The 23,690-nt window shown below is 50.3% G+C and overlaps 1 protein-coding gene and 1 pseudogene across 2 annotated transcripts in view; one reads left to right on the top strand and one right to left on the bottom strand.

Annotated features, from left to right (window-relative positions):
* Nucleotides 1-2,451: 2,451 nt before the first annotated feature.
* LOC127584405 (histone H4) overlaps nucleotides 2,452-23,690 on the top strand; it is a 37,207-nt gene continuing 15,968 nt past the window's right edge. Inside the window, exons 1-2 of one of the 2 annotated variants that reach the window (XM_052041190.1) lie at nucleotides 2,452-2,658; nucleotides 15,502-15,633. In XM_052041190.1, coding sequence (XP_051897150.1) covers nucleotides 2,586-2,658; nucleotides 15,502-15,633 — 205 coding nt within the window. In that variant the 5' untranslated portion in view covers nucleotides 2,452-2,585. Of the gene's footprint in view, nucleotides 2,659-15,501; nucleotides 18,530-23,690 lie in introns of those variants that run through there. The other variant, XM_052041189.1, reaches the window with a different exon arrangement.
* Nucleotides 19,387-23,687, bottom strand: LOC127584401 (histone H2A, sperm-like; annotated as a pseudogene).

Raw genomic sequence — 23,690 nt, 5'->3', positions numbered from 1 at the left:
ACCGACATCCGAATTAGGAGCAGGAGTCTCCACAGCCCATCCCACCTGCTCTGTCATTTAATGAGCTCACAGCTGGTCTCAGTTTAACATCAAACTCCAGGTTCCTGTTGGCTCACAGTAACATCTCAGCCCCTTCCTTGTAACGGAGCTCAACACCGCTGCCTTAGAAAGGTTCAAACACCCTTTGGGGAAGAGAATTGCAAAGACTTAACAACCTCTGAGGCAAAAAAAACATATTTGCAAAAAAAAAATCATCTTTAGAATAATCCTCTATTTTCCTTGGCTGAAATGAGAGACCCCTTATCATTGAACAGCAGTCTCCATTCCCACATTCTCCCACATGTTGAACTATCCTCTCCCCACGTGACCTGTCAGGATTTCTCAGGACCTCTGCCTGTTTTAATCAAGTCCCCTCTCCCTGTCCTAAACTACAGCAGATACAAGCCCAGAACATCCAACCTTTCCTCATCAGACAACAGGCCCAATTCCAGTGTTGGTCCAACCTTCTCTGAACTGCATCCAATACATTAACATCCTTCCTTACATAAAGAGCCCAACACTGTACAAGTGGCCTCCCCATTGCCCTACATCAATGAGGCACGACCTGCCCATATCTGTACTCAGTTCCCCATCAATATAAGGTCAGCTCTACTCATTACCTGCTGTAGCTGCAAACACCCCCAGGAACTGGCCCTTTAGTCCTCACTGCCTGTGCTGACAATGATGACAATTCAGACTGCACATCTGCCAGCACCTGGTCTGTGTCCCTCCGTCCACTGTCTGTTCATGGGGATGTCTAAATGCCTCTTCAATGTTTCTCCATTGGATCTGCTTCCACCACCTCAACTGGCCGCATGTTCCAGGCACCGACCTCTCCCTGTGTAAAATAAAACTTGCCTCCTGAATCTCAACCTTCCCCGCTCACCTTAAATCTCTGCCCAGCAGTGTTTGACATTTCCACCTGAGGAACACGACTCTGCCTGTCCACACTGTCTGTGTCACTGTTCATTTTATATACTTCCCTCAGCTCAGCCCTCATCCTCCAGAGAAAACCATCCAAGTTTATCCAAACTTTCCTTGCAGCTAATGCTCTCTAATCCCGGCAACATATTGGTGAAGCTCTGCAGCACCTTTCCATCCTTCCTGTAATGTGGCAAACAAAACTGCACCCAGTTCTCCAAATGTGGCCGAACCAAAGTTTTCTATAGCTGCAACGTGACTGCCCAAGTTTTATATTCAATTCCCAGACTGATGAAGGCAAGTGTACCGACACCTACTGTACCACCCTGTCTCCTTGTGTTGCCACTTTCAGGGAGTTATGGACGTGGATCCCAAGAACCCTCAGTACATCAATGCTCCGAAGGGAGCTGCCATTTATTGTGCACTTTCCTCAAACGTTTCACCTCCCAAAGTGAGCACCTCACACTTGTCCAGATTACACTCCATCTTCCATTTCTCTGCCCATATTTGCAACTGATCGATATCCTGCTGTATCCTTTTCACAACCTTCCTCACCACCCACAACTGCACCAACAATTGTGTTATCTGCAAGTTAATCAGCCCATGTGCATTTTTCTCTGGTCCCAGCACTGATTCCTGTGGATGACCACTGGTCACACATCTACAAGCAGAATAACAGAATCAAAGTATTCAACTACAAGACTGGAAGTGAATTAACCTTACACTCTCACACAGTATGAGAGACTGACAGGAACAGAATGGACGCCACACTGTTGGGAGATGGCGTTTTTACGGATGGGTGCCCACTGGTCGGTGTGGACTGGAGGGCCCAATGGCCCGTTTCAGTGCTGTAAAACGTTATGAAACTGGGAATCAATGAATCCCTGCGATTAACAATTTCTAAGCTAAATAAATACAGTAATTGTATTCACCGTCTTTCTGCCCTCATTGTCCCACTCGGCGGCCTCGGGTTGTACTGAGACTCATTACATCCCATGGATCTCCCCCCCCCCCCCATTCAGTTCTGTAAATTAACGTGAACTGCTGCCCCCCTTCCCAGCTCTGACCTGAAATGTTCGCTCTCTCCCTCTCTCCACAGCTGCTTCCTGAGCTGCTGAGTGTCTGCAGCTTCTCTGCTTTAGTTTCACATTCCCAGCATTTCTAATTTCAATTTTCTCCTCATTTAACACTGGTCATTTAAACCGGTCTCTCCGACCCTCTGAAGAGAACATCGACCTCCCTGGATCCCAGTGTGCCCGGTCTTTCCCTTCCTGTGTGCAGAGGCTGCCGCGCCCCATGTGAATCCCCCCTTTGCTGCTCCGCTGACAATTCCTGTTCCCTTTACCCAGCTGCAGATTCAAACCCCGACCGCCCGCTGCCGCCCCTCTGATTGACAGCTCGCCCCACCCCGCCCCCCGGGCTGCTGTCTGACGTCACGGGACACCCAGCACCCATGTGACCCATTTACGCGCTGGCGTTGGTGACGTCGTTCCCTCGGCAACGGGCCTGTCGGGGCTCGGGGCGGCGGCGAGGCCTGGGCCCGGGGTTGGGGGTGAGGCTTCTCCCCGGGCGGGGCGGGGACTGAACTGAAGCGGGGTCGGTCTGTACCTGCTGGGTTGAGAAGAATGAGCGGTGATGCCATCGGCTCCTCCACTGTGGGCAGCGGCCTCTCCCCTTGCTGCTGCCGGCCGGTGAGAGGTGAGTGTGTCGGCGCCTCACACACAGCACACAGGGGAGGGTCCAGCACAGGGACAGGCCCTTCGGTCCACAGTCTCCGCACCCACCCTGGGGACAATGTTAACTGATCCCAGCCACCTGCACGGTGCGTGTCCCTTCATCCCCGCCTGTTCATCTGCCTGTCTCAATGCCCCTGAACATCAGTGTTGGAGCAGCTGCCACCCCTTCCCTGCAGCGGGTTCCCCGCACCCACCGCTCTCCGGGGCAAACAGAATCTTGCCTCCTCAACCTGCTGCAAACATCCCCTCCCCCCCATCACCCACTTAAAGCTGTGCCTCTGGTGTTTGACATTTCCAGCCTGGGTAACAGACTCTATCCACCTTATCAATGTCTCTCATCATTTTATACCTCTCCGCTCAGCCTTTGAAACTCCGCAGGTAACAATCTGAGTTTTTTCAACTCCTCATAATGAAAACTCTCCTTCCTGTAATGCAGCAGCCAGAACTGAACACAATACTCTAAATGTGGCCTAACCAAAGTTTTATCCAGCTGCAACGTGGCTTCCCAACTTTTACCCTCAACAGCTGTATGCATTCTTTACCACACTGTCTAACTGTTGCCATTGTCAGGGAGCTGTGTTCTTGCACCCCAAGATCCTCTGTGCTTCAATGCTCCTGAGGGTCCTGCCATTTACTGTCTCCTATTCTTGCCTTTACAGAAATAAATTCAAAACAACATGGAAAGAGGCCCTTTGGCCCAACTCAGCCATGCCAAACTGTGTTTCCCAGTGAACTTGCTACCCATTTGGCCCATAGCCCTCTAAACCTCTCCTATCTGTGGACTTATCCAGATGGTTTTTAAATGTTGTTAATGTGTCCACCTCAACCATTGGCAGCTCATTCCAAATATGCACCACCTTTTGCATGCAGAAGCTGCCCCTGATGTCCCTTTTAAATCTCTCACATCTGATCTTAAACTTATGCTGTCTTGTTTTTTGCACCCCCTCTAATGACCATGTGCTTTCACCCTGTCTCTGCTCCTCAGGATCTTGTATAGCTCTATCAGGTCACCCCTCAATCTTCTACGTTCCAGGGAATAAAATCCTTGTCCAGCAATTCTCTTGTAACTCAGGCCCCCAAGTCCAGGCAACATGCTGGTAAATCTTCACTCTTTCTAGTTTAACAACATCTATCCTATAACAGGGCGACCAAAACTGTGCACAGTAGTCCAAGTGAGGCTTCACCAACATCTTGTAGAACTGCAACATAACTTCCCAACTCCTGTACTCACTGTCCTGACTGATGAAGGCCAGTGTGCCAAACACCTTCACCACCCTCTCTCCCTGAGACGCTGCTTTCAGTGAGCCCTGCACTTGCACTCTGAGGCCCCTCTGTTCCATAACACTCCCCAGGTTCACTGTTCAAATCCTACACTGGTTTGATCTTCCAAAATACTGCACTTCACATTTATCTGGATTGAAATCCATTTGACAATCCTCACCTGACAGACATTGCTGATCAAGATTCACCTATAATTTTTCATAACCTTCTGCACTATCTCCAACGCCACCTAATTTGGTCTCATTTGCAAACTAACCAACTGTGCCTTGTACATTCACATCTAAATCATTCATATGAATTATAAACACCAAAGGCCCCAGAACTGACCCCTGTGGCACACCACCAGACACAGGTCTCCAATCTGAGAAACAACCCTCGACCATCACCCTCTGCTTCCTTCTATTGAGGCCATTCTGATTCCAATCTGCTATCTCCCCCTGGATCCCATGTGATCTAACCTTTCAGACTGAGGGACTTTGTCAAAGGCCTTGCTAACTCCATATAGAGAACATCCACTGCCCTACCCTCATCTGCTCTCTTAGATACATCCTCTAAGAACTCCAGGAGATTTGTCAGACATGACTTCCCAGGCACAAAGCAGTGCTGACTGTCCTGAAGCAGACCAAATATTGGTAGATCCTGTCTGTCAGAATTCCCTGCAGCAATTTACCCACCACCCATGTCAGGCTCACCAGCCTGTTCTTTCCTGTCTTGCCTTTGCTGGCCTTTTTTAACAATAGTACCACATTAGCCACTCTCCATTCATCCAGAACCTCACCTGTGGCCAGAGGTGAAGCAAAAATCTCTGGAAGGACCTCCAAAATTTGTTTTGTAGCTTCCCACATGGTCCAAGATTGCACCAGGGTAGGCCCTGGGGATTTATCCACCTTCATGCAATATAAGTCCTCCAATACCTCCTCCCTGCTAATTGATATGTGGTCCAAGACATCAGCACTCATTTCTTCAGCTTCCATCATTTTCTCCACAGTAAAAACTGAAGAGAAATATTAAAATCTCACCCATTTCCTTTGGTTCCACACACAGACAGCCATGCTGATCTTTAAGGGGCATATTCTCTCCCTGGCCTCCTGTTTTACTCTTAAAGTACCTGTAGAATCTCTTGGGATTTTGCCTCACCTTGACTTCCAGATTCTTCTCAGATCCTCCTTTTGCCCTCCTAACTTCTCTTGTAAGTGCACCCCTACACTTCTTGTAGTCATCAAGAGATTAACCAGTTGAAAGTTGCTTTTGTGCAGATTATGCCTCCTTCCTTTTCTTAACCACAGCCTCAGTATCTCTCATCAGGCAGGGTTCCCAATAGCTGCCAGCCTTGCCCTGCACCCTAACAGGAACATGCAGGCCCTGAACACTTGACATCCCACTTTAAAAGGCCTCCCACTAGGCAGACGCTCCTTTCCCTGCAAACAATCTCACCCAGTCAACCACTGCAAGATCCTGCCTAATGGCTCCAAAATTTGCTCTGCCCCAGTTCAGGACCTTAACGTGTGAACTGACCATATCCTTCTCTGTAACTGCTTTACAACTAATAGAATTATGGTCACTGGGCCCACAGTGCTCACTGACAGACACTTCCATCACTTGCCCTACCACATTCCCCAGGAGGAGGTCCAGTGTTGCACCCTCTCCAGTAGTTCCCTCCATATATTGATGAAGGAAGCTTTCTTCAACATATTTCACCAATTCTACTCCATCCAAGCCTTTTACACCATGGTTGGCCCAGTCAATATTAGCTAAATTAAAGTCTCCCAGTAATATTACCCTATTATGTTTAAAACAAACTGTAATCTCTCCAGGTACCTGCTCCTCCAATTCCTGCTGACTATCGTGGGGCCTATAATACAATCCCATCAGAGTGCCCATCCCCTTCTTGTGTCTAAGTTCTACCTATATGACCTCACTGGATGATCCCCCAAGAACATCCTCTCCAATGACTGTTGTTCTGTCCTCTTTCATCAAGAAGGCAACTCCCCCTCCTCTCTACCTGTGCTTCTGTCACACCTGTACCATCTGTGTCCTGGAACATTAAGCTGTCAGTCCTGCCCTTCCCTCAGCCATGCTTCTATTATGACAATGATATCCCAGTTCCCAGAGCAAATCCACACCCTGAGTTCATCCACCGCACCTGTCAAGCCTCTTGCACTGAAATAAATGCAGTTTAAACTGATGATCTTTCCTCTCCCGTTACCGTGCTCCTGTTTATCTTGACGACCAAATTTGCTCTCCTTGGCTACTGTATCCCCTGATTTCTCAGCAGCCATTCTGCTGCTCAGGGTCCACCCCACTGCCACTCCAATTTAAACCCTCCTGAGTAGCACCAGTGAATTTCCCAGCCAGGATATTGGTTCCCCTCCAGTTTAGGTGCAACCCATCTCTCTTGTATAGGTCACCCCTCCGCCAGAAGAGATCCCAAGGATTCAAGAACTTGAACCCCTGTCCCCTGCACCAACTCCTCAGCCACACATTCATCTGAGGTATCTTTCTGTTTCTACCCTCACTAACATGTGGCACTGGCAGTAATCCAGACATAACTACCCCTGAGGTCCTGCTTTTTAGGTTCTCTCATAACTCCCAATATTCACTGTGCAGGACCTCATCCCTCTTTCTACCCATGACATTGGTACCAACGTTCACCACGACCTCTGGCTGCTCCCCCACCTCCTGAAAATGTTCTGCAGCTGCTCTGAGATGTCCCTGACCCTGGTACCTGGGAGACAACACACCATACTGGCATCTCTTTTGTGGTCACAGAATCTGCTGTCTGTCCCCCTAACTATCGAGTCTCCTGTCACTGCTGCCCTGCCTGACTTCTCCCTGACCCGCTGAGCCTCAGAGCTGGTCTCAGTACAACTGCCCTGGCTACTGCTGCTGTGCTCTGATAGGTCACCCCCAGCAGTATCCAAAGGGGTCTACTTGTTGCTGAGGGGAATGGCCACAGGGGGAGCCTGCACTATCTGTCTCTTCCCCTTACCTCTCCTGGTGCTCAGCCAACTATCTGCAGCCTGCACCTTAGGTGTGAGCACCTCACTAAAGCTTCAGTCTGTGATGCTCTCAGCATCCCCATGGTCCTGAGTATGTCCAACTCCAGCTCCATTTCCTTCCCACGGTCAGTCAGGAGCTGCAGCTGAGTGCACGTCCTACATGTGAAGTCATCAGGGACACTGTCAGTCTCCCTGGTCTCCCACATCCTGAGGAGGAGCATGTCACTGCCATAACCGCCATCCCAGATACTCCAATAGGGAGAGGAATTCCAAGGAAACCTCAGAAATGTGCCTCCCAAGGTGCAGCACCTCACCTGCCATTTCTCTGCCCACATTTCCAACTGATCGATATTCTGCTGAATCCTGTGACAACCTTTCCCACCATCCACAACTCTGATGATTTTTGTGTCTCTGCAGACCCACAGATCAGGCCACTTGCATTTACATCCACTCGCATCCCACACAATAGAGCTGCCAGCACTGATCCTTGTGGAGCACCACTGGTCACACACCTCCAATCAGAGTAACTCCCCTCTACCATTACCCTCTGTGTTCTATTGCCAAGCCAATTTTGAACCCATCCTACCAAGTCTTTGTGGATCCTGTGTGCCTTAACTTTCTGGATCAGATGACCCCGGGGGACCTTGTTGAAAGATTTACTGAAGTCCGTGTGGACAACATCCACTGCTCTGCCCTCAGCAATCGAATTTGTCACTTACTCAAAACATTCACTAAAGTTTGTAAGACATGATCTCCCCCACACAAAGCCATTGCTGACTCTCCCTAATACATTTATACTTTTCCAGATCCAAGTAGATCCCATCCTTAAGGATCTTCTCCAGTTATTTCCCTACCACCGACTTAAGGCCCACTGGCCATTAATTTCCTGGTTTGTCTCTGTTGCCTTTTTTAAACAGTGGAACAGTACTGGCTGCTTTCCTGTCCTCTGCGGCCTTGTCTGTAATTAAAAAGAGGCTATGAAGATCTCTGTGAAGGCCGCAGCAACCTTCCATCTTGCCCCTCTCACTCAATAACTGGGGATATATCCCATCCAGCCCTGGGGACTTATCCACCTTAATGTTCTTCAAGAGCCCCAACACCACCACCTCCCTGATATCAACATGCCCCAGAATATCAGCGCACCCATCCCTGGACTTGCTGTCCTCCATGGCCTTCTCCTTGGTGAACACTGTTGTGAAATACTCATTTAATACCTCCCCACTTCCTATGGCTCCAGGCAGAAATTTCCTCCTTTGTCTTTGTTGTCCTCCCTTGTCCCCAGTGCCCCTCTTAAAATGTATGTACAAAGTGCCTTGGGATTCTCTTTAATCCAACTCACCAAAGACATTTCCTGCCCTCCATTTAGCACTGCTGATTCCCTGCTGAAGTTCTGTCTTGCCTGCTTTATGTTCCTCAAAGGCCTTGTCCAATTTCAGCTTCCTAAAGCTTCCTCATGGTTCCTTTTACCTTTTGACTAAATTGGCAACATCCCTCACCATCCAAGGTTCCCGGGCCCTGCCATCCTTGTCTTTCCTTCTCACAGAAACAGTTCAGTCTGAATTCTGACCAGCCAGCCTTTAAACAACTCCCACATGTCAGACGTGGACTTACCCAATCACAGCTGCTCCCAGTGCCTGCCCAACACTGTAATCATTGGCTATCCCTCAGTTCACCACATTCCCCCGAGGTCCAGCCTTGTCTTTATTTTGGCATCACTGTCCCCAAAATGCTCTCCCACTGAAGCTTCAGTCTCCGGGCCAGGCTCATTTCACAACAGAAGGTCCAGTGTGGCCCCTTCCCTGGTTGCACCATCTGCACACTGTGTCAAGAAACCTTCCTGGATACTCCCAACAAATTCTGCCCCTCGAAGCCAGTCTATATTGGGGGAACTAAAGTCACCCACTACAGTTACCCTGTTGCTGTTGCATCTTTCCATAAACTGCCTACATATCTGTTCCTCTCTCCCCTGCTGGGAAGCCGACAGTACAACACCATCACAGTGACTGCACCTTCCTTATTCCTGTGCTCCACCCACATTCTCTCACTGGATGAGCCCTCCAGCAGGTCCTCTCTCAGTGTCACTGAGAGGGCCAAGAACCAACCCCTGTGGTACTCCACAAGTTACAATCCTCCTGCTGGAAAAGGACCCATTTATTCCAACTCTCTTGTTTCTGTGTGACGGCCAGATTTCAGTCCATGCTGACACACTTTCCCCAATGTCTTTGCCCTTAGTTTATGCCCATGTGTCTCATGTGGAACCTTGTCCAATGCCTTTTGGAAATGTAAACACACAACATCTACAGGTTCCCCTTATCAGCTCTCCCGGCCACAACCTGAATGATGCCCAGTGGGTGGGAGGGGACTGATCATGTCCGTGAACCGCAGCCCAGTGTCAGGGTTGGACCGGTCTCTGTCCCTGAAGTGCTGGAGCTGTCCTGGTGTTTAACGGTGGGGTACAGTGCTGGCTGTGTACAGGTCTGTGTGCTCACTGCACAGTGCTGAGAGCTTTATAGCTCTGTGTCCTTATGGTGAAGCACTTGGTGTTGTAAAGTTCACTGTCCTTGTAGTCCACTGCTGACTGTTTCTGTACAGTGCAGTGCAGGGGGTTTTATACCAGAGATACCCCTCCCCTCACTTACCATGATGAGGGTGCAGCAGTCGGTGTACCTGCAGGACTGTGCTTGGTTTCTGCTTGTCCACCTCCCTGCTGTGCAGTGCTGCAGCTGTACCGGGCATCCCTGTGCAGTCCAGGGCTGGTTTGTACATGTCTGTGTCCCTCCAGTGTTGTGAGTGGCTGGTGTAAAGCTCTCTGTCCACACTGGGCTGTGTTTGTTCTGCATTGGGCTGTGGCTTCACAGTGTTGGGTTGTTCATGTCTATATGTGTACAGCAGAGGGGTTGGTGCTGGGAATCTGTGGCCCCACAGAGCACTGCTGGGGTTGTTGGGGTCTGTGTCCCTCCATTTTAATGCTGTGTTCATTCAGCTCTCTGGGCTTGTCAGACAGAGCTGTGTGTTTTATCAGCCTGTGTCCTTACACAACAGTGTGGGGTCTGTGTTATTGTTTAATTTCAGTTCATTGCAGGGATTGTACAGGTCTGTATTCACACAGTACAGTGCCAATTAGTTGTCTGTATAATAAGGATCTGTGTCCTTCCTGTACTGTTCTGTGGCTGTGGAGGTCTTCATATGCAGCAGTTGTAAAGGTTGTATCTTGACAGTACAGTGCTGGCTGTTTTAAAGGTCCATGCCCTTGCAGTACATTGCTGACTGTCGTACCAGTCTGTGCCTGTCCAGTGTGGTGCCGGCTGTTGTAAAGGTCTGTGTCCTTACAGTACAGTGCTGATGATGTTTATAGCTCAGAGTTACAGTGCAGTGCTGGGCTTGTCCAGCTCTGGGCCATCAGTGTTGTGTTTTGTTGAATCTCTGTCCCTGTATTGGAGAGCTGAGTGTTGTACTGATCTGCATCCTCACTGGCCGGTGCTGTGCTCTGGCAGCTCAGTGTGCTTAGAATACAGTGCCCATGTTTTTACAGAAGTATGTCCTTGTTACACACACTGACTGTGTTCACCCTGGACTTTAGAAGGTGCACAGGAGACTGGACTGTGTTTTTCAGGCCTTTACTGGGCACAGGATCCTCCTGGGACTGGAGTGCACCATTCGACCCATCGAGTCTGTGCCGGCTTCCAGTACAACAATCCCATCAGTCCCATCCCCCACTCTCTCCCCACAGCTCTGCAGGTTATTCCCCTGAAGGACCTGTCCAATTCCCCTTTGAACGCCCTGACTGGGTGTTCCCACCACCCCTGCAGGCAGCAAGTCCCAGATGAGAACCACACTTTGTGTAGGAATAAAATATTTCCTCCCATCCCCCTTTTACCCTTTGCCCACTGGGTCTCAGACCCAGCAGTGAACACAGAACAGAACAGCACAGGAACAGCCCCTTCAGCTCCCCATGTGTGTGCCGACCATGATGCCAAAGTAAACTGCACATCTGCCTGCACGTGGTGTGTGTCCCCCAGTCCCTGCCTGTTCATAGGCCTGTCTGAATGCCTCTTCATGTTGCTGTTGTATCTGCTCCCACCTGGCAGCACGTCCAACCCACCCACCACACTCTGTTTTTAAAAAAAGAACTTGCCACGTAAATCTCCTTTAAGCTTTCCCCCTCTCACCTTAAAATTTCCCCTCTCACCTTAAAGCCATACCCTCTAGTATATGACATTTCTACCCTGGAAAAGAACTGTTGTCTTGCCCGTCTCTGGCTTGCAATTCTTCAACTGGGTCTCCCCTCAGCCGGCAACACTCCAAGGAAAAAAACAATCCACATTAGTCCCACCTCTCCTTATCACTGACGGTCTCTAATCCAGGCCACATCTTGGTGAACCTCCTCTCTTGTCCCTCTGAATAACCTGGGAAAGGTCCCATCAGTTCCTGTGATTTATCCACCTTAATGCCCTTCAGGGAACCCAACCCCATCACCACCTTGATATCACCGTGCCCCAGATTATCACCATCCCCCTCCCTGATCTCACTGTCCTCCACGTCCTTCTCCTTGGTGAACACCGATGTGAAGTACTTGTTCAGTACCTTCCCACTTCCTCTGGCTCCAGGCATAAATTCCCTCCTTTGTCCTTGCATGGTCCTGCCCTGTCCATGGTGACCGTGTTGTTTGTCATGTGTGTAAAATGCTTTGGGATTGTCTTTAATCCCACTGTTCAAGGATATTTTCTGGCCACTGTTGGCCTCCTGATTCCCAGCCTGAGCCCTTTCCTGCTCCCTCCATGTTCCTCAAAGGCCCTGTCCACTATCTGCTTCCTAAACTTTGCATCTGCTTCATTCTAGTTTTTGACAAAATACAACATCCCTCATCGTCCTCAGTTCCTGAACCTTGCCATCCTTGTCTTCCTTCCTCACAGGGACAACGGGGTCCTGAATTCTGACCAGCTGGCCTTTAACTGACTCCCACATGTCAGTGGTGGACTTGCCCAGTAACAGCTGCTCCCAGTCTGCTCTCCATAATGGCTGCCTAACACTGCTGTAATTAGCTGTCCCCAGTTTTCCTCTCCCCCACCCACAGGTCCAGTATTATCCTTATACATGACTATCTGGAAACTTACAACCACGGTTCCCCAAGACTTTCCCACTGAAACTCCATTCACCTGGCTGGGCTCACTTCCCCACACAAGGTCGAGTATGTCCCTTTCCTGGTGTGACTCTCGACAGACTGTTTCAGGAAACCCTGGTTGCACCTGACGGATTCAGTCCCATCTAAGCCTCAGGCATTGAGGGAGCCCCAGTCAATATTGGGCATACTAAGGTCACCCACTGCAACTACTCTGTTGTTTTTTCATCTTTCCATAATCTGCCTGTGTGTCTCTCTCTCCCTCTCTCTCCCGCTGGCTATTGGGAGGCCTACAGTGTAACCCCATCACAGTGACTGCACCTTCCTTATTCCTGAGCTCTCCCCACATTGCCTCAGTGGATGAGCCTCCAGTGTGTCCTCCCTCAGTGCCACTGTGACATTCTCCCCGATCAGCAGTGCAGCTCCCCCACCTCGTTTACCTCCCTCTATGTTGTGTCTCAAACATCTGAATCCTGGAACAGTGAACCACTGCCCCTGCTCTTCCCTCAACCAAATCTGTGTATTGGCCACAACATCACAGCACCATGCACTGATCCAGGCTGTAAGTCCATCTGCCTGAAATGTAACACTGCCTGCATTGAAATAACCACACTTCAGCCCCTCACCACCACCAGGATCATTACCCTGGCCCTGCCCGGACTTCCTTTCAGTGTTACTTGGCCTCACCTCTCCTTCCCCTCAATGCCCCTTCCTACTTACTGCTCTCATTCCCACCCCTCCACCACGCTGGTTTAAACCCCCCTGAGCAGCACCAGTGAACCTCCCTGTAAGGACATTGGTTCCCCTGCAGTTTAGGTGGACCCCAACCTCCTTGTTCTGGTCCCACCTGCCCTGGAAGAGAGCCCAATGATCCCTGTACCTGAAGCCCTACCTCCTGCACCAGCTCCTTCACCACACATTGAACTGTACTCCATTCCTATTTCTGACCTCACTAGCATGTGGCACAGGGAATAATCCTGAAATCGCCAGCCTATATGCCCTGATTAACTTTCTGCCCAACTCCCTGAATTCTCTTTTCTCTTTGTCTCTTTCTGTTCTTAGTACCAATATGGACCACGACCTCTGGCTGCTCACCCTCCCCTTTCTGAATGTCCTGGACCTGCCCAGAAACATCCTTGACCCTGGCACCAGGGAGGTAACACACCATCCTGCAGTCTAATTTGTGCCTGCAGAACAACCTATCGGAAGAGTTCCCGATTGCTGTTGCTCACCAGGAACACAGAACAATACAGCACAGGAACAGGCCCTTTGGCCTACCATGTCTGTGCCGAACACAATGCCAAATAAAATTAAGTCTCTCTGCCTGCACGTGATCCATATCCCTCCATTCCCTGTATATTCTTGTGCCTATCTGAAAGCATCTTAAATGCCTCTGTTGTATCTGCTTCCACCAGTCCCCATGGCAGCACATTCCATGCCCCCACTTTTCTGTGTATTAAAAAAAACTTGCCCCTCATATCTCCTTTAAACTTGCCCCTTCTCACCTTAAAGCTGTGCTTTCTAGTGTTTGATATTTCCACCCTGGGAGAAAGGTTCTGAATATCCACCCGATCTATAATTCTATGCGTCTCCCCTCAGCCCCCTCTGGCCCCGGGAAACCAGTCCCAGCCCATCCAAGCTCTCCTTGTAACTCCAGCTCTCCAGTCCTGGCAACATTCCTGTCAATCCTTTCTATACCCTCTCCAGCTGAATCACATCCGTCCCACAGTATGGTGACCAGAACTGCTCACAGTGCTCCAAGTGTGGCCTTTTAAATAATGTGTACAACTGTATCATGATGTCTCAATTCCTCTCCATGCCTCGGTTAATGAAGACAAGCATTGAGTGCACCACCTTCACCACTCTGTCTACCTATGTCTTCACTTTCAGGGAACTATGTTCCCGTACCCCAAGGTCTCACTGTTCACTGACGCTCCCCAGGACCCACTGTGTGTGTCCTGACCACTGTAACAACACTTCTCTGTTTCTCTGCACCAACCACCCAGCAATAAATGTCAACATGCCAGTTACCTACCGAACCACTTGCTGCACCTGTCTGTTATTTTCTTTGTAACTTGTGCAGGACAACCTCTGGACCCCTCTCTATTTCACCCATCTGCAACTTCTCTCCACGTAAATAACAGTCTGCCCTGTGATTCCACCTGCCACAGTGCATGGCCTCACACTTCCCCACATTAAATTCCACTGACCAAGTGTTCTCCCACACACCCAACCTCTCTGTACCATCGCAGTGACCAGATGTCCCCACCACAACCTGCCCTCCCACCTGTTTCCCTGTAACTGACAGACTTGGACACCTCACCCTCTATACCCTCCTCCAGGTGATTAATATTGATGGTAAATAATTGAGGGCCCAGAACTGATCCTTGGGACACTCCACTGGTTACATCCTCCCAGCCTGAAACAGACCTGTTTATTCCGTCTCTGTCTTCTGTGTGATAACCAGTCTTCAGCCCATGTTAACACACTTCCCCTAATACTGTGAGCTCTGGTCTTGTGCACCAGCCTTTTATGTGATACCTTGTCAAATGCCTTCTGAAAATCCAAACACACCACATCTACAGGTTCCCTTCTAACGTCTCAAACAACTCTGGCATATTTGTCAAAGATGTGTTTCCCTTCACCAAACCAGGTGACAGGGTCGGAAACTGGGTCACTGGTGAACAGGGTGGTGAAGGAGGCTTTTGGCATGCTGGCCTTCATCAGTCAGGGCACTGACTATAGATGTTGGGATATTATGTTGCAGTTGTACAAGGCATTGGTTTGGCTGCATTTGGAACATCGTGCACAGTTTTAGTCACTCTGCGATAGGAAAGATGCCATTAAGCTGGAAAGTGTGGAGGAGATTTATGAGGATGTTGCCAGAACTCGAGGGAGTGAACAATGCAGAGAGGTTGAGCAGATTGGCACTGTTTTCCCTGGAGCAGAGGAGAGTGAGTGATGATGTTACAGAGGTGTGTAAAATAATGAGGGGCAGTGATCAGGTCAATGTGCACAGTCTTTTACCAGGGTTGGGAAATCAAGAACTAGAGGGCCCAGGTTGAAGCTGAGAGGGGAGAGATTTAATGGGAACCTGATGAGCAATATTTTTACCCAGAGGGTGGTCAGTACATGGAATGAGCTGCTAGAGGAAGTGGTTGAGGCAGGTACATTAACAACATTTAAAACGTACTTGGGCAGGTCCATGGATGGGAGAGGCTCAGAGGGATACGGGCCAAATGCAGGCAAATGTGACGGGCTTAGATGTGAATCTTGGTTGGCATGGAGCAGATGGACCGAAGGGCCTGTTCCCGTGCTGTGTGACTCTGTGGCTGTAAACCATGTGGACTTGGTTTGATGATGTTAAACTTTTCTAAATGACTTGTTATTTCCCCATTGATTCCAGACTCCAGCACAGTGCCAACAACAGATGTGAAGTTAACAGGACCACAGTTCCCTGTTTTTTGTCTTCCACCCCTCTCCAACAATGGGGTCACATCTGAGGTTTTACAACCCACTGGGACCTTCCTGGAACACAGTGAGTTCTGACAAACTTCAACCAATGCCTCCACTTTCTCTTCAGCCACTTCCTTTAAACCCTCGAGTGCAGGTCATTGGGACCTGGTGACATTTGCTTTTAGTCCCTTAGTTTTTCCCTTCGTGATGGGATTGTTACAGATTATTGCACAGTGTTGAAATGTCATCCATCAGGTAGCTTTGGGATGTTTTCTGTGTCCCCACCGTGGGCACTGATCTAATTGTTGAGTTCACCCATCTGCCATTTCCTTGTTAGTTTTAGCTTTTGAGTCGCTTGTTGCTGGTTCCTGAAAACTCCCCAGTGCTCTGGTCCACCACCAGCCCCTGCCATTTAATGTGCCTTTGATTTAATATTTCCTTCGACCTCCTTTGTTGACCACAGAAGTTTCATCTTTCTCCTGGATCCCTCTGTCTAATTGGGATCAGTGTCTGCTGAGCGTTCTGATCCAGCTGTTTAAACATCTGCCACTGCTCACCCACTGCCCTGTCCCTGAGCCTATTTACCCCATCCACCCCAGACAGCTCCACCCTCACACCCGTGGAACTGCCCTTAATTCAGGGTGAGGCCATTGGTTCTGGAGCCGGGTGTTCACCCTCACACTGTGTCTGGAATTCTCCCACGTTGTGATCACTTCTTCCTCAGGGATCCTGCACCACAGGATCTCTCATTGATCCCACCTCATTACACAGACCCACATCTAACATGTCCTGTCCCTGGGTAGGTTGTGTAACACACTGCTGTGAGGAGCAGTCCCTGCCCACTCCACACATTCATCTCCCACGGCACCTTGCCAGTTTGATGAGTTTAATCAATACACAGATGACAGTCACAGTTCCCTTCTTCCCTCCCTTTGATATTTCCCCATTTGTGCTCTATCCCATCAAGAGGCAACACCTGGGGGTGCAGAGACCACTCCCACCCACGCCTTCTTTCCCCTGCTGTTCATCATTTCCCCACAAACTGATTCCCCATCACTGTCCCTGCATCTACACCCCCCTCACCCGCACGTGGTGAACAAGATCACCCTCCTCCTTTCCCTTTTGCCCATTCCTGTGGAACACTGAATATCCTGGAATATTGAGTTCCCAGTCCCGGTCACCCTACAACCATGTCCCTGCAACAGCTGTTGTATCAAACATTGTACAATGTGGAACAGTAGAGCACAGAAACAGGCCCTTCAGCCCACAATGTTTGTGCCAGCCGTGATGTCAAACTAAACTCCACCTGTGTCCCTGCGCATGATCCATTTCCATTACCTGCACTTTCCTGGTTTTGTCTAAATGCCTCAGAAATGCTGCGATCATGTCTGCTTCCACCACCACCCCTGGCAGCACGTTCCAGGCACCCACCACTCTCTGTGCAAAACAGAAACTTACCCCACACATCTCATTTAAACTTAAAGCTGTGCCCTCGGGTATTTGACATTTCTACCCCAGGAGAATTTCTACTCCTCCACCTCTTCTACCTCCCTCTCCATCAGGTCTGAAACATCAACACCCTGGGACGTTGAGCTGCCAGTCCCGTCCCCCTCACAACCAGGTCTCTGTACTGGTCACAGCATCACAGTACTCTGCACTGATCCAGGCTCTGAGGCCGTCTGCCTTACCCAGAATTCCCTTCCACTGAAACACACACACTTCAGCCCCTCAGTCCCACTGTGATCATTTACCTGGCCCTGCCCGTCTTGCCCATCAGCCTCACTGTTCCCAACCCCGACCTTCCCCTCAATCCCCCCACCTGCTGACCTGCAGCTCTGGTCCCCACCCCCTGCCACGCTGGGTTAAACCCTCCTGAGTAGCACCAGTGAACCTCCCTGTGAGGACATTGGTTCCCGTCCAGTTTAGGTGGAACCCGACCTCCTTGTCCCGGTCCCACCTGCCCTGGAAGAGAGCCCAATGATCCCTGTACCTGAAGCCCTCCCTCCTGCACCAGCTCCCTCGCCACAACTTTAACTGCACTGGAGAAGTCACCAGGAGCACAGATCTGCTTATAATTCCTGCCCCTTCCCCTGACCGTGATTTTCATTCCCCCCTCACTGTCCGGTACCACAGCTCTCCCAGATTTGTATTTAATGAATTAATCTTCTCATCACTGGAGGCCTCTGCACCCTCCCCCACCAACTACTGTGTGTGAGGAGGGCGCTCTGCCCTGTTCCTGGGCCCGGGGAGGGACAGACGTCACTTTCAGCCGCTCCCTCAAGTATTTGTTGGCGAATGGAAACGGATTTCTGATAATTCGGGAGCAGGGGAGGCAGTGAAACCGGGAAATCCTTCAACACGGACCCGGTGTGTGAGAGAGTTTGTCCGGAGCGCTGTGTTTCCGTTCTGTTGTGGGGAAACCGGTGGGAATTGGCGGTTGTGGAAAACTGGGGGCGGAGCTGGAAGATGAGAGGCCGCTCTCCGCTCTGTCTGTCACTCTGACTCTGTCCCCTCCCCTCCCCGCCTCCCCTCTCTCTCTCTCTCTCTCTCTCTCTCTCTCTCTCTCTCTCTCTGCGCCTTTCTCGGGCAGGTCGGGGCGCTGTGTATAAAAGGAGACAGCAGCAGTCGGTGTGTCATTCAGCAGCGACTTGAGTGAAGCAGCATCATGTCTGGCAGAGGGAAAGGAGGCAAAGGACTGGGCAAAGGCGGCGCCAAGCGGCACCGTAAAGTGCTCCGTGATAACATCCAGGGCATCACCAAACCAGCCATCCGGCGCCTGGCTCGGCGTGGCGGCGTCAAGCGCATCTCGGGGCTGATCTACGAGGAGACCCGCGGGGTGCTGAAGGTTTTCCTGGAGAATGTGATCAGGGACGCGGTCACCTACACCGAGCACGCCAAGCGCAAGACGGTGACTGCCATGGATGTGGTGTACGCTCTGAAACGCCAGGGCCGCACTCTCTATGGCTTCGGCGGCTGAAGAACTCGCCCCTTTCTCCCGAACACAACACAAAGGCTCTTCTCAGAGCCACCCACCGCCTCACAGAGGGAGCAGTGACCCGGAGATCTGATGTAATGTCCATTGGCCTGAAATGTTAACTCTTTGTCCCCCAGAATGTTCAATTATATTTCAGAGACTCCAGTAGGCAAGATTTTCAGCAAATTATTGACAATTCTGGAGGGGTAAGTGGGGGTTTGTAGACAAATGTTAGGATGCAAACATTACCACCTCTTGGTCACCGATTGTACTGTTGGTGGTGGGATTTGTTCAGGAATCAGTGAGCGGGGCGGTGTCCCCGCCTGTTACACACCGGTAAAGTCCAGAGTCAAACCGCACTGTGGAACACAGACTGGGCGGCATCAAGTCAGGAAGAGCGGGGTTGTGATACTAATGGCTGGAGATTTAAACTGCCCCTCTGTGGGTCGGGACTCGAGAAGTGGCGGCCTTTCTGAAGTTCCCTGTTTCCCCACTCCGGGCCCAGTGAACCCGCTGTCTCTCAGCTGGGAGAGAGCTCCGTTCAACTGGCGGAAGGGGGAGGAACATGAGGGAGAAGGGAAGAGAAAGTTACTCTGGGTGTTTCAGACTGTGATCGCAGGGCGGTGCCGCGGCTCTGGCAGATACGCAGGCCAGTTGCCTAGAAACAAAATTCCCCCACACTCGCCCCAGACGGTGCTCAGCCGAGCCCAGCTTTTCTTTGTCCTGGTATTAGGAGCGGTGCGTGCATTCTGCAGGGCTTACAGTGCCGGGAGTTACTGTTGTTCAGCGGACTCTGGGCCCCGCTGTTATGTCCGCTATCTGGACTTGACCTGTTTCCAGTAAAATGTATAAATCAGAATTGTTCTCATTATGCTCTGCGGCCTATTAACATACGAGTGTCTCATTTATTATTGCGGATTTCATATAGCACCTTCCCCCTCGCTCACCGCAGCCGCGGATCAGCCCTTCCACAGACACTGTGGGTGGCTCTGAAAAGAGCCTTTGGGTCACTGCGTTCACTTTCTGTCGCTTCATTTGCTGGCGCCGCCAGTTTTCTTGGACAATAAGCACGGCCTGGATATTGGGCAGCACCCCGCCCTGAGCGATGGTCACCCCTCCCAGCAGCTTGTTGTGCTCTTTGTCGTTGCGGACGTCCAGCTGCAGGTGTCTGGGGATGATACGGGTCTTCTTGTTGTACAGGGTCGCGTTGCCGGCCAGCTCCAGAATTTCAGCCATCAGATACTCGAGCACAGCAGCCAGATAGACCGGGGCTCGGGCACCCACCCGCTCAGCATAGTTACCTTTTCTCAGGAGCCTGTGAACACGGCGCACCGGGAACTGCACCGAGACGAGCGAGACTTGGCCTTGGACAGAGCTTTGCCACTGCCTGTTCCGCATCTGGCCATTTCCACAATCTCACCAAGTGTTTCCCAGAGAATGAGGGAACCCTCCCGCACTCACCCTTCTTGTACCTTCCGGAGGAATGAAGTGGGGCGCTTCTGATTGGTGGAACAGTGTCTAATGTCATTGGTGGAAGGAATAGCCCAATCAGAGAGCGGCTGTATTCACCAATTAACAGAGGGCAGCGAAAGAAGCGCGGAAAGTAACCGTCAGGCTCCTGAAATTTGAAATGCCCGCCAAAAGTTTATTAGCTTTTAATTTTATTCTCCGATTTCAGCATGTCTGATAATTTCGCCCCCAAAACTGATTCACATTAGCGATCCGTCTGTGTATGAAATGCAGAGGATTTTGGATCGGTCTCTCTTCACAAACTGCTGTCTGAGCCGAGACTGCAATCTGACAAACGTGTTCCGTGAAAGGACCGCGATTCCAGTCCCACCGTCTCTTGTGTTCCCGTGAAACGATCATGGACCCAGGTAGAAATATGAGACCCATGTTCCAGAACAGGAGAATTTTTTTTATTCAAAATAAACTTCCTTCATGATGAAAGACAAACTATATACAATTACAAAACAATGCAAACCTCTACAATCTTGTACAGATCATTCAATAGTGTTACCTTTTAAATATAGAAAACAGCACCAATGCCACACGTGTTGCTCCCTGGAAGCTACCCGGTCCAGTATTTACAACATTTAGGGGCTTTCTCGCCTGACCCCGCCTCTCCCTCTCCAGTGGCAGAAGAACCCTAAACTGTAGTCCTTCCCCACCGAGCCTTTGCGTTGGCTGCACCCAGCTTCAGTGCTTCCTTCAGCACGTACTCCTGCAGCCTGGAATGTGCCAGCCGGCACATTCCCCTACGAACATCTCACAGTGCTGGAAGACCAACAAGTTTCGGGCAGACCAAAGAGCGTCTTTCACCTAGTTGATGACTTCCAGCAGCAGTTGATGTCTGTGTGTGTCCCCAGGAAGAGCCTGTAGATCAGAGAATCCTCTGTTACCCTGCTGCTGCTGGGGATGAACTGTGACAAGGACCCTTGCATCTTTCGCCACACCCTCCTCGCAAACCTACAGCCTGCAAAGAGGTGGGCAACCATCTCATCGCCAGCGCAGTCCTCCCGGGGGCGGCGCACGCTGTGAGTGAGGTTCCAACCATACAGGAAGGTTCTGACTGGAAGCGCCAACACTCCCCAGGGCCCTGCCATTTACTGTGAAGTCCTGTCCTTGTTTAACTTCTCAAAATGCAACACCCCACACTTGTCCCAGTTAAATTCCATTTGTAGGTCCTTGGCCCACTTCCCTAGTTCATCTCGATCCCATTTCAATTTTAGAAAACCTTCACTGTCCACAATCCTTCAAATGTTGATGTAATCTGTGCATGTACTGACCACGTTAACAACGTTATGATCCAAATTGTTAATATAGATGACAAACAACAGTGCACCCAGCACTGATACCTGTGAACACCACTGGTCACAGGTCTCCAATCTGAATAACTAATCCCCCACTACCCCCCTCTGTCTCCTTCCACCATGATAGTGTTGTAGCCACTGCTGTCAGGCTCACCGGCCTGTAGTTCATTGGTTTATCCTTGTAGCCCTTCTTCAATAAAGGCTCAACATTAGGTACCCTCCCAACTTCCGGTATCTCACCTGCAGCTAAAGATGATGTAAATATCTCTGCCCTGACCCCTGCAATTTCTTCCCAAGCTTCCCACAATGTCCAAGGATACACTTGATCAGGCCCTGGGGATTTATCCACCTTATTATGCAGTATATCAATCCTTCTTCCAACTTTTTCACACAGAGGTTGGTGGGTATATTGAATGGGCTGCCAGAGGAAGTTGTAGAGCGGGGCACTAAGACTATGTTAAAAACAATATTTGGCTTTCCTGCCTATCACGGGAACCTTCTGCACCCTGGAGACTCACCGTTCTGGGGTGTAGAAGGTTCACACAAGATTCGAGGGATGTAAAAGTGGAGGGGATATGTGTAAGGTGGATACGTTCCTATTTCTCACTGTTCATTTTCCTTAACTCCTTGCCTTCCATGACGTTCACAGTAAATCCAGCTCATAAATATTCATTGAACACCTCATACGTCACCTGTGGCTCCACATACAGATGACCACATTGATCCCTGAGGGGACCTATTCTTTCCCTAGTTACCCCTTTGGCCTGAATATACATGCAGATTCCCATATGCTTCTCCTTTACCTTCTGCCAGAACCATCCCGTGCCCCCTTTTTGCCCTCTTCAGTGAACTCCGGCATCTCTCATAACTCACAGGGGATTCACTTGAACCCAGCTGCCTGTACCTGACGTATGCCTCCTTTTATCTGACCTGTGCCTCAATATCCCTCATCAACCAGGATTCCCTAATCCTGCCAACCTTGCCCTTCACTCTCTGACAGGGACATGCTGGCCCTGAACTCTCCGTCTCTCACTGCCACTTGCCAAATGTCCCTTTACCTGCAAACAGCTTCTCCCAATCAACCTTTGCAAGTTCCTGTCTAATGCCTTGAAGATTTGTCTTGCCCAATATAGAATTTTAATTTGTGGACCAGACCTATCTTATTTTACATGACTATTTAGAAACCAGTAGAATACTGGTCCCATGGAGCTCCCCCACTGACACCTCAGTCACTTGCCCAGCCTCATTTCGCAGCAGGAGGCCCAGTCTTGCCCTCTCTCTAGTACGGCCATCTACACACTGCTCGAGCAAACTTCACTGGAAGTCCTGTCCCATCCCAGCCCTTTGCACTATGGTGGTTCCAGTCAACATGAGGGAAGTTGAAACCACTGACTATTACAACCTATTATTCCTACAGCTATCTGTGATTTCCCTACATGTCTGGTCCTCTTCATTCCCGCTGACCTTTGGTGGACCTGTAATAAAGTCCCATCAAGTGATCACCCTGTTCTTATTTCTCAGTTCCACCCATGTAGCCTCACTGTGGGATTCTCCCAAGAATATCCTCTCTCAGCACCGTCATGATTGTCTCCATATTCAAAAAACATAATTCTCCCTCCTCCCTTATCTCCAACTCGATCACACCTATAGCATCTGTACCCTGGAACACTGAGCTGCCATTCCTGCCCCTCCCTCAGCCAGGTTTCTGGTATGGATATAATACCCCAGTCCCTTGTACAGATCCGTGCCCTGAGTTCACCTGCCTCACCTGTCAGGCTTCTTGCACTAAAATAAATGCAGCTGAGTCCATCAGACCTTCCTCACTCCGTGCCTTGTCCCTGCCTGTCCTGACCAATGACAATAACCTCTTGCTGCTCCCCCTCCTCCTTGAGAATATTCTGGAACCGCTCAGAGACATCCTTAACCCTGGCACCCATGAGACAGCTCACCATCCTGGAGCCTCGTTCCCGGCCACAGAATCTGCTGTCTGCCCCCCTCATTGTGGGGTCTCCTATCACTGCAGCTCCCCTTGTCTCCACCCTCCCCTGCTGTACATCAGAGCCAGTCGTTGTGCCACAGACCTGGCTGCTGCTGCTCTCCTCTGAAAGGCCGTGTCTCTGTGACTGCAACACCCCTGCACCCTCTCCTGATCAACTCCCTCAGTCCATCTGCTTCACCAGCGCATTAAAATGGATTCATTGTCCCCTTCACCCCTCCCAGGTCAGGCCCATGTCTGCTCTGCCCACTGCACTGACCCAGCTGAGTGGGAAGAAGTGCTTCCTGACATCCCCAGTGCACAGCATGGTTCTAATTTTCAGGCCATTCCCCCTTGTTGTGGATTCTCCCCAGGGG

Source organism: Pristis pectinata, chromosome 29 (genome assembly GCF_009764475.1).
Source record: "Pristis pectinata isolate sPriPec2 chromosome 29, sPriPec2.1.pri, whole genome shotgun sequence".
NCBI lineage: Eukaryota > Metazoa > Chordata > Chondrichthyes > Rhinopristiformes > Pristidae > Pristis > Pristis pectinata.
The sequence above is the reverse complement of the archived record's forward strand: the minus strand, read 5'-3'. Positions and strand labels throughout refer to the sequence as shown.